Source organism: Artemia sp. Qi Xiang Cuo, chromosome 1 (assembly GCF_049724085.1).
Source record: "Artemia sp. Qi Xiang Cuo chromosome 1, ASM4972408v1, whole genome shotgun sequence".
Lineage (NCBI taxonomy): Eukaryota > Metazoa > Arthropoda > Branchiopoda > Anostraca > Artemiidae > Artemia > Artemia sp. Qi Xiang Cuo.
Window position 1 is genome coordinate 46,521,124 of NC_142794.1, and position 12,005 is coordinate 46,533,128.

Consider the following 12,005-nt stretch of genomic DNA (forward strand, 5'->3'; position numbering starts at 1 on the left):
CACAGAGAAAGGCTGTAAGCACATTCCCTAAACAAGAACTTTGTAGTTTTCTCTATCAAGCTCTGTTTTCCTCATATAATTTACCTGCTTATTTTGTTATTTTTCAAGCCTGACTCTCCTCTAAAATCCCGCCCGTTCTTTGAAACCACTTAAGTGTACATATCTGCTAATTCTACAAAAGAGGGTTTTTCGACAAAGAATAGATTCAAATCCCCCTTCTTTATGTCATTTTTCCTCCAATGTATTCATGTCTCTTGGAGAAAATAATTTGCCTTCGGTTCGAGTAAAAAAAAAAAAAAAAAAAAAAAAAAAAAAAAAAAAAAAAAGATCGTTCGACCATCTAAAAACGAAATATTCAACTTAAAATTTAATTCTTCTTGCTACAAAACAAAAAGTAGTTTTTATCGACTTTTTAAACTGCTCATGTCATTGAATAGTAAGTAAAGTATAACCGATGGAAGTATTAACCAAACTATAAAAATAGCAGTATAAAGACAACATGTGTATAAAATAATATTTTCATGCTGATTCCATTTACATAGATTTTGTTTTAGTTTAAAGTGATATTCAATGAAGAACGCTCAATGGAAATATCGAAGTATCAGTAGGGGTAACTAAGAAGCTTACGGATGATTCCAAGTAGAATCCCCTTCATTTGAATTAATGTGATGGATTTCGTTTAGCGTGAAACCCCAAAATAAGCTAGTGACCCAAAGTTGAAGTGGAAGGGCAAGAAAATGTTCAACATGAAGGTAACATTAATATAGATGCTGAAAAGGGGGGGAGGGAATAGATTCTTTATTTTGGCAAAGTTACAGCTATAGTTCAAGGCTACAGAGAAGACAAAGAAATGCAAAAATATTAATGAAAGCAGATTACGCAAAAAGCAAAGAAAAGCAAATTACGAGCGCATGGGGAAGCAAAAGGATCCGAACTGAATATACCACAAAAACAACTGCACTAAAAAAAGAGAATAAAGATATGGTAGGTGGTGTTAAAATAAATTCTTTAAAGGAAGGTTTTAAAAACAGACGTCGGTGATAAGACCAAAAACGATTCTTATGAGCAAAAGGGTTCAACTGCACTCGGCTACAGTGTAATATATGCCGAAAAAGACTTGCTTAGGCTGCTTGGACGTACCCTCTGAAGGAACATAGGCCATGTTCATACATCTTATTTTACTTTACGTGTTTAAAACTGTCCAAGTCCTTCCCATCTACAAAAAAGGAGACAAGAGTCTTATCTCTAATTATCGAACCATATCAATTCTACCGGGTATATCAAAAGTCCTCGAGCGAGTGGTTTATAACAGATTATATGGATTCCTCGATGGCATGCCGCTACTCTCTCCCCATCAATACGGGTTTCGGAGTTATTACTCAACTTTGCATGCCTTAGTTGATTCAGTTGAATACTTATTAATTAACCAGGATGCTGGAGAAAAGGTACTAGGGATTTTTTTGGATTTCACTAAAGATTTCGACACAGTATGCCATTCAGTCCTCCTCGCAAAATTACATTCATTTGGAATATATGGTGCTGCTCACGAGTGGTTTTCATCGTACCTGACTGATCATAAGTAGAGTGTAGTTGTGGAGGGTAGTGTGTCGGCAGAATTGTCGGTAAAATCTGGCGTACCTCATGGGTCGGTACTTGGACCGCTCTTGCTTATTTTGTATATCAATGACCTGACAACATGTCTGACTACAAATGCACACCCAGTACTATTCGCTGATGACTCAAATTTCTTCATTGCTGCTGAATCATCAGATTCTGCTGCAAAAAAGGCCCAAAAAACTCTTGACGAAATATCTGACTGGAGTTTTCGTAACAAAATTCAGGTAAATGTTATAAAAAGCTGCATCATAGTCTTCACTTCTGCTCCTTCAAACTCCTCATTGTCTCACACTGTCGCACTATCAATCAATGGAAATCCCATTCCTCAGACCACAGTCACAAAGTTCCTCGGCGTATTTGTAGATTCCTCTCTTTCGTTCAAACATCACATATCCCAGGTGTCTTCAACAGTCTCACGGCAAACATCAATGTTACATAGAGCTAGCCTGCTTCTAAGTGCTGACATGATGGAATGCTTTATAATGCTTTTGTCTTCCCCTTCTTGAACTACTGCTGTTCTGTCTGGGGCAATACATTCAAATCTCATCTAAAATCCTTAAAGAGACCACAAAACCGTTTAGCCAAGGCCATATATTGCCTCCCCAGGCTATGCCCCTCAACAGACCTATACAGAGACACTAGAACAATAGATATAACAGAGATAATCAACGTTAGTAATCTGCATTTAGCACACTCGGCAGTATCGAATAGACTTCCTCAAGGTCTTTCCAGGTACTTCGAACTTTGCAGTACAATCCATCGAAGAAGAGCTCTCCGCTGCAAGCAGTACAATTTTGTGCTACCAAGAAGAAGGCTTACAAGGTCTCGACACTCTCCATTTTATACAAGTATTTCTGTATGGAACTCAATTAATGAATCTATTAAATCCATAAAATCATTTGGCACACTCCAAAAGCGTTACCTCTCTTACACAGTATTTGATCCCGCATGAGTTAATGTCTTATTTTTTCTTTTGTATCTTATCCTCTCACTCTCCTTCTCTGACTCCACCTCTTCTCAATTCTTTCCTTCCTAATTCTTCATTCCTCTCTTACGTTATCAGCTCTCTTTTTTTCACTTCATAGTATGATATAAATTTGTTTACAAATATCAGGTGTGACTCGCACAAGCACTGCTTTGAGTCGAAATGTTCATGTTAATTGTTTCGTTTGTTCATTTATTTAAAAATAAAAGGTTGATTGATTGATTGACTAAATAGCCCACAAGATGGCAAGACAAAGGCTGAACATACCAGTTTAAGATGAAATAAAAATACGTGTGCCAAAGCAGAAGGCTGAAGGGGGAACCTTTGCCAGTAAGGATTGGATTAGCATCGCAGCGAGGATGTAGCAGTAGTAGTGATAGTATCGGGGTATTCCTGGGCCGAACTGGAATATGTTTTTAGAATATACGATGTTGCCTTTTCATGATGTTTCTAATTTTTTAAATGAAACTAATGTGCGTGCCTAAAACCTAAAGCAAATATTAATTTTCTATAGGTATTTTTTTTTTAGTTTAGTTTGATCAGTTTTTATCTTTTTGACTTTTTAACTGGCATTTACCAGTTTAATTATTGGCAAATGAATTATTTTTTATTCTGATTTTTTTTTCGTTTTTGTTTTGGAATTCCTTGCCAGTCTTTCAGTTTTATTTTTTTTTGCTCCAAAATTCAAATTCGACCCTTAGAGGCTTGTGATAGTAATTTTTTGAAATGAATATCTTATCTCTTATCTAATAGTTGTCTTAAAATGTCTCTTATATTTACTGCTAGTGTGTTTTCCGACTTCCCTTAGGAAATCTAAATCAAAGTCCTCAGCATTTATTCCCAGTCGGTGCACCGCTTTTCTGTTTCTCTTCTGTCTTCCATCTGCATTCGTGTTCGCTTCTAGATTTCCACCGGTGCTAAAAAAAAAAGAGGTAACTCAGAAAACTTACAAGTAGCTTACAGCTATGGAGCCAATGTCATTTTTATTCTAATGTAGCATCATCACAAAAGGAAATACAGTAGTAACTTAATTTACTGAAAGAAAAGTCGTGCAGCTAGTAAAAATTCGGCAAGACTAAAAAGTATCCATAAGTACTATAACCTTCTGTTTCAATATTCAGTACGCACTACGAAAGAACTCTATCAAACCTAGTGCACAATTCGAACGTGATCAATTTTAGGTTGAATCAGCTACACTATAGGAAGAATGAAACTAAATATTTTGTTGGACAAAGAAGAAAAACAAAGTTAGACCTTGTTATCTCGCTGTTGTCATGAAATAGCAAAGCAGGGCTAGTAACTATACATGGAGCACCTAACCCAAACCCTGTGTCTTGAGGATGATATATTACAGAATCAGAAGGCCGTTCAATGTAAGGTTCAAAGATCACGCCTCTATGGCGTTTCATTTTTATTTTTTGTCGCTTTATAAATATTAAGGACGGAGGGTAAGATCAAAGACTGGAACTGAATTTTCTCAAGGCCACATACGGAGTCAACCACATGGAAGTATGGGCGATAATACAATTCATAATAAATATTTTTGAAAATCATTTGTTCTGTTACTAAAGCTTTATTACAAGTCAAATCTAAAAGCATCTAATTTGGCGATTCTTTGCCGTGAAATTTAAATAGCAACCAGAAAATTAACTATTAAGTTTTTACTACTTTTTGAATGTCTTAAGGCTTGACTAGCAAATAAACCGTAGCAACAGAATAAAACCTCGCCAAGTTATTAATACCAAATAGGGTAATTTTTTTTTTACCAGTTTCGCTAGTAAGATTATGTTTTGGCAGCCAGATTTTCAAAGAGCCACCTGGTTAAACTTTAGAAGCAATGAATTTTGTTTCAGCGCCTTTACGTCCAGTTTTATATAGGATTTAATAAATCATTTCTCGTCAAATACAGGTTTGTTCCATTCAATACTATTCTGCCGTCAATTAGGGGGACATTGCAGATACCTAGCGCTTTAATTGTCCACTTTGTTGACATTATTTTTACAGGGAAGAAATTCAAACACTCAGTTTCCCCGATAATTTAAAATGAAATATCACATGGCACCAATTCCTTCAATTTCATAGCACTTTTGGGTAAAATCATGACTTTTCTTTTCATGTTTTTACAAAATAAAAAGCCATCAGCTGTTCGATTTTAATTGTTTTATTTTCATGTTGTGTAAATAAATATCCCTAGACATCTCAACCTTTTCTCTTATTATAGCCCTAGAAAGCGGGATAGAGCCACATTTCTCATTTGCTTAGTGTTTGAAATATGGTCAGTCAAACGGGAATCGAAAACAATCAGTAGACAATTCCTATGAAAAACATATAGCAGATCCTCCTCCGTCTTCCAAAGCGCAAACTTTCCTAGACCATTCATGACCTCTATAATAGCTACAGCTTCGAATATTCTCATCTTTGTTCACAGACTGATATTCCTATTGTTCCAATCTTTTCTCAGCTGTGATTAAAAAACAAACAAAAAACCTGGGTCTTGGCTATTCTACTTTTAATATTTTCACTGCATCTGCCATCTTTACTATTAATACTACCCAGGTAAGTGAAGCTATCCCATTTATCACTAAAGTTCTTCCTTCGGCTGAATCAAACGCTCGTTCATAATCTATGAGACTGAAATTAAAGGGGTCTGATGACACAGGCACTTCCCAATTATTAATCTGAGGGAAAATTTGGTTGACGCCTCCTCTCCCTTCCTAAAAATCACACTCTTCTCCTCTTAAACTTTATCTAAACCATCTCTACTTCCAAAAAGTATCGTCATACTAAGTATTTTTTTCCTAATGAAACCTCCCTGACTGTCTATATAACTAACGTACTCACTCTTATCATCTGTTTTATAACGGGGTTTAATTCAAGTTTTCCTAAAATTGCTAGAAACTTCCCCTCTTTGAAAAATCATATTTGTAATCTTCGATAATTTATCTGTAACTTCACAACCAACATATTTCAAAGACTCATTTACCACATCATCAGGACCTCAGGAGTTGTTTTTTGTGTGTGTGTTTTTTTCGTTTTAGCACTGTCTCTAACTCTTCCTCACCAACAAAAAAATCTTCATTTAATTCCAAATTATCACAAACTTTTTCATTCTTTTTTATACCATTTTCTGTAACTTTTACCACGGTTTAACATATTCTCAAAATTCGCCCATCTCTGTTTAACCCTTTCCTTATCACTAATGGAGGCCCCGTTTCTAAGTTTAATTGGGACAAGTCCTGATTGACCACTCCCTCTCAATTTTCTAACATGCCAATACAATATTTAACCATAATGCCATTTGGCTGCATCTTCTAGATCTTTGACAATTTTATTCATGGCCTCTACTTCACAACTCCTTAATTCCTATTTTAATGCTTTTTCTACTTTCCTTGCATTCCTCTTATTCACATAAGACCTACCACTAAAATACTTCTTATAGAAACACCGTCTCTTTCCTATCAAGCTTAAAACGTTTTCACTAATATTCTTCGCCACGTTTCTAACTTTTCTCCCAAATCCACTATCTGCTACTTACTAAATTATTTTCTTAAAATTATTCCAATCATCTTCTAGGCCTACATTGCCAAATTTTAGACTCTCAAGTTTCATATTTAACTACTCCTAGAAAGCTTATCTCAAATTCTCATCTTGTGGTCTATTAACGTCATCGCCCAAACATTTTCCTAGAACCGTAAATAGAAATATTTACAGTTTCAAAAAAGGATCATTTTCTCATGCATCCTAAAGTGATGTGACCAACTTTTCCTTGTCGTTTTAGTTCATGATTTTGGCTAAGATTGATATTTTATATTCTGTGTTTGGGACTGAGGCAGGGGAATAGTATCACATGTGCCTTCTAAGCTTTAATAGTTGTTTAATCGCTAAAGAGATGCTTCTCTTTGCTCCTTTCTCAGTCATTCCTTCATTACTATTTTAATTACGAATTACTGTCTGATTACTTTAATCAAAATGTCACCTTACGTTTCACTATGGCTTTTGCCTGAGTCCCATCCTAAACCTCATGAACACCACAGGAACTATGCTAAAATAAGAACAAAATTTATGACTCACTTTAGTTTCCTATATTTGCTACTCCAAGGTATTAAAAAAAAAAGAAAAAAAAATAAATAAGACTACTTACTTATAAACTCTCAGATCTTCACGGAATTTCTCCACAAGTTCAAGAAGTAACTCAACCTTCTTTGAGTATGCATTTGCCATATTTTGTATAACATATGAAGCTTTCGAAAAGTCTATTGTAGTTTCAACACCATCAATTTTCACTTGGACTTTTGAAATAATGTCTACATATTCGTCTAAAATCTACGAGAAATAAGAGTCCATGAAATTCTTCGCATTATATTTGTCCCAAATACAAGAACAAGTAACGCCGGTAAAGACAGTTCCGCCCCCCCCCCCATAAAAGACTATAATAAACAAAATAATTGAATTAAATATTTTAATTCTCAGCAAAAATAATTTACCCCCCCCCCTCCAGGAAAAAATTAATCAAAATTATCCTCCCTCCCTCGGAAATATATATGGAGTATCCTTATCCATGCAAAATTAACACAGGGCTTCACCGCACTGCTCAGCGTAATATTGACATCCCAAAAAACCCTTTGAGTCAATTCAAGATTAATTTTTTTTTTGTATTTTCAGATTGTTTTAAAGTTTTCCTAGGAGTTTTTATTGAGGAAAGCGTGAATTAATTTTTCTATGTTTTTACGAGGGAAAAGCCGCAACGAAAAAACAGATACATCTTTTTGGCTCAAACTTCATGCCTTGATCAATTTATTAGATGATTAATTTTTTTTTGTCTCGATTTTTCTCTTTATTTGTACTTGAGAACAGTCTTTTAAATTCAATTCTATAAAAAAAAAAAAATTTACGAGTTAATTTTGTTTTTAGAACAGAAAGGTTAAAAAAAACGAATGTTGGAAAAACTGATGAAATTTTCAAAGCCATGCACATTTACTTCCCTTTTGAACACCCTTCTCCCTCATTAGGAAGCTGCCAAGACGATCCCATGAGGGGAATAAAGTAAAGGTTACAGAAAAAGCTGGAACCTAGTAAAGAACAAACCACATCCTATAGTGACTGGGAGTTACAATCCCCTTTTGAAAGAAAAATTATCTGGTTAGAAACAATTACCATTTAAAGCTGATTCAGGAATGTTATTTATTATTTCAGTTAATTTTAATGGTAAAAGTTTATTACCCTTTTTTTGTGAAAATTTCAGAGAAGAGTCTGAGCCCCCCAACCCCCGAAAATAGCGTCCGTTTGAAATAAAAAGTGCATCTTTGGAATCACAATGGTCGAAAACCATATTGGTAGAAGAGCATCACCAAAAACCAAGATGGGCCCAGGATTGCACAAAGCCTCCATTCAACATAAGGTCCCAGGAACTTCTTGCTGTCCGGTTCTAAGCCGGAATAAGCAATTTATGTAGACTTGATAAGAAATGCTAGTCCCCGTCCTGCAGTGGTTCTGAAACCATTACTTTTCCCGAGGCCATAATAATTTCAACGATTTAAAGAATATAAAAAATTGTAACTTGGAATGTTACAACGTTAAAAAACAACTATTACATCTACATTTTCACTGACGAATTCAGACACTTCAAACTGGACTTATCAGGAGTTTCAGAAACTCATATCCGAGGAGAAGGAAACACAGAATTAGGTGATATAGAATTCATTTACTCAGGAAGGAAGGATAGGATGCTTAGTCAGGGAGTAGGGCTCATGATAATACGAAGGCTGCTAATGATTGTTAAGGTAGGGAAGGTATTAATAACAAAATCCTAGTTGCTCATTTTATGACTAAAATCGCAGTGTATCAGTCATTGTAGTATATGCCCCTGTAGAACCGACTGATGGAGACGGTAGTAACTAAGGTGAATTTTACTTGCAGTTACAGGAACAAATAGACAGGGTCCCAGGTAGAAATATGGTATTTTTATTAGGGGATTTTAATGTCCAGGTCGGCAAAAACAGAGATAGGTGGTATTCTAGCCTAGATAAATTTGATGCAGTAAAAGTAATGACTACAGACTCCTTCAATTTTGTAGGTATAAAAATCTAGTTATAACCAAAACAGTATTTGGTCATAAAATGACCCATAAGTTAACATGGTAATCACATGATGGTAAGACAGCTATCCTTACTGATCACATTATTGTAAACAGAAGACTAAAAGGATCAAGATACTAGGCTATATAGGAATGCTGTTATTGATGTTGAAAGTAAATATCAACATCTAGTAGCCTAGTGTCTAAGGTTAATCTGAAGCTGAAAACTCCAGGATGAGAATTTCACAGAAACTTTCCGGGAACAGTTGAATACTAAACTACAAAGTCTAAATTTGACAATGTAGGAGATGGATGGAATAATTCTAGGAAAACAGTTTGTGAAGTCATTAATGGTATCTTAGCGGAGAAAGGTAGATTTTCAGCTAGGAATATTAGCAAAAACACTTTATGTTCAGTAGAGAGGACGAGGGTGCTTGTCCAAGAATTATTTGAGTGATAGACCATATGAAAATAAAAAGAATGCAGACTAAAGGTACGGCAGAGGGAATAGAAGAACAAGGAATCAGTTGGGCATGTAAAACTCTCCGAGACTTAGATTATGCTGATGCTTTAAACATCCTAGATGAAAATTGTAGCAAAATGCATCAATTTTTAGAGGTTTTACGAGTACAAGGTGCAAGAATAGGTTTGAAAATTAATGTTAAGAAGACTAGGTCACTAAGACTACTAATAAGTGAAGGTGAATAGGTGATGTTGGCTAACGAGAAGATCAATCAAGGGGACAGCTTCGCTTACCTAGATAGTATTATTAGTAAAGATGGCGGGTGCAGTGAAGATATTAAAAGTAGAATGGCAAAGGCCTAGGGTGTTTTTTTTTATAGTTGATAAATGTTTGGAAGAATAGGAAGATAAATTTGCGAGCCAAGATTAGAATATTGGAAGCTTCAGTGATGCAAAATGCCAAGTATGGTTCTGAAGCGTGGGCGCTCCGAAAACCAATGAGGATTTTCTAGATGTCTTCGACGGATTATTTTGGGTACTTGACTGACTGCCGTATCTCAAACAGTGACTAGGACACGTTCTGCAAATGAAGAATGACCGATTGCCAAAGATCACCTTTGTTGGCCAACTGTTTTGGGCCAAACGAAAAGCAGGTCGTCCCCAAATGGAGTGGGAGGACGTCGTAAGAAAAAATTTAAGAAAAATGGGAACTTCTTGGCAAAGTTTAAAGAGGGACGCGTTGAATAGATTGGGATGGAGGAGCAACGCGCGTGGCTGTGTTGGCCCCAGGCGGCTTGGTGTTACAGTGAGTTGTTCATAGAAGTATCATTGGCATCTCTTTTTCGTTTTTTTTCTTCGCCGCTAATGGATCACTGGACCATTACAGAGAGCTGTTTACAGGGTGGCGAACGTGGTCAACGCCATTCTTGGTCGACGTGGTCAACGCCATTCTTGGTCAACGTGGTCAACGCCATCCGTGTCATTTCTTGGGTGGCAAGGCTGAAAAGCCCTAAAAGGGTACCATCACATTTTCATGCCAGATACACATTGGTTTTATGTCCCGTTCACATTCACATGGAAAACCCGCTTAATTTACTTTACGTAAATCATACTTTCACTAAGCTCAAGTAATTTGGCTACTTAGGAAGTTAAACATTTTTCAACTTAGTGATAATCATTTGAGAAATTTATTATAGGCAATACTTAAAAATTGCATCAATTGAAAATACAATCACTCATTTTGTTAGAAATAGGCCATATATGCTCAATCCAAAGAACAAAATTACAAGGACACTTTCCAAGATGGGCACCTCATCTAGAATTTTGCTGTGGCTACCATGTGATTCAAGGATTGTGGCCTTTTAATTGCTCAATTTTTTTAGTTTAGTGAAAAAATTTTTAGGAATGAGTGTAGAATAATTAGATTGTAAAAATTGTTTAACAAGTATGATTTAAATTCCTTGATAAGTACGATAATACACCTGTTACTGACTGGCTTCAATTTTCTCTGGCACTTTATTGTATTTTTTTTATTATTACTATTAATGGAAAACTATAGCAAGATACTAAAAGTTTTTCAGAGGATTTACAGTACTTATTGGTAAGTGCTATAGAAAAAAAAATAGAGGCTATATTGTGCAACTAGCTTGTGGTAAGGTTTGCCAATTATGAGGAGTTTTGCCAAGTATCACGATAGATTAAATCGCAAAACCAGGAAAAATAGTCACCTTCAATATGTCTCTTTGAATTTTAATAGACTGTAGGTGAAACTAGCCAAGCTTTATTTAACGACGAAAATGTGTTTTCAGGTGCCAGTGATCGGTACATTATCAAATTGTCACACTAACTGGTAGTTTGGGTTTCTTCAATTGTTGGAGGTGAAAGCTGTGACCTGTCAGTCAATAGTATAGACAGGGACATCAAATGACAAAAATGTAGGGGCAAGTATACCGCATGCATTTTTCAAAAATTAGCAGAGAGATATTTTTTTCTTTCATTAGTTTTATAAATAAAAAATTCAAAATCTTTGCTAAATCCAAAACGTTATTTTGAAATAATAAAAATAGTACTTATGTTACATAGTGAACAAGAAATTTCTATGTCAAGAGACCCATGTAAAATCCCGTAACTTATGCTGCTTAACTTGGACTGCTTAGAGCAATGTGCATCCGACATCATGGTTGATACCTGACGCTTACTATCTGGTTTTGCTGACCAGCAGAACTGGCAGGCTACTGCAACATCTTAGAGATATTGACCATGCTTCTATAAATTAGTCTTGATAAGCAATCGTAAAGCTCCATATGGCACCAAAATTGGACTTTTTGGTGGTATTTTTGCAGTTAAAAGGTTGGGAAGCATAATAAAGGGTAAGATAATCTCCGTGATTGAAACTGATTAACCAAATGTATGCAGCATCTCCTCTTGCATACTTGTGCTCCCAGCCCCCTTAGTATTTGAAAACTAAATAAAAAAAAGACGGGTAAAAAAAAACTGCCAAATGGAAAAAAATTACTAGGACTTGATTTAAAAATAATGACTATTATTTATGTTTATCTGAACAGTAAGTTAATCAAGAAGATATTTTATCAAAAGTTTCGAAAACAAGCAATACTAAAAATAAAATTTTGGAATAACAGCAGTTCAGTAATGAATCAGCTATCAGCCGGTTAACATCTCTAGGCGCTTGCTATCACCTGCTCTGTGAGTGACGTCACGAAATGAATATAGTTTGATTAATGCTAAACTGTGTCAGGGTTCGGACAAGTCGGTTCGTTTCAAATTATAGGCTCTGTTCTATTTTTATAGGATTTCCCGGGCCCAAATATAGGCCAAATATAGGATTCGGAAGTCCTCAAGATCAGATCT

At 35.5% G+C, this 12,005-nt stretch overlaps 1 protein-coding gene across 1 annotated transcript in view; it reads right to left on the reverse strand.

Annotated features, from left to right (window-relative positions):
• The window catches only part of Cap-H2 (Chromosome associated protein H2), an 85,020-nt gene that overhangs the window by 55,527 nt on the left and 17,488 nt on the right, over nt 1-12,005 (reverse strand). Inside the window, exons 3-4 of the mRNA XM_089107924.1 lie at nt 6,744-6,925; nt 3,383-3,519 (exon numbers count right to left, since the gene is read on the reverse strand). Of these exons, the coding sequence (XP_088964050.1) occupies nt 3,383-3,519; nt 6,744-6,925 (319 nt within the window). The remainder of the gene's footprint in view (nt 1-3,382; nt 3,520-6,743; nt 6,926-12,005) is intronic.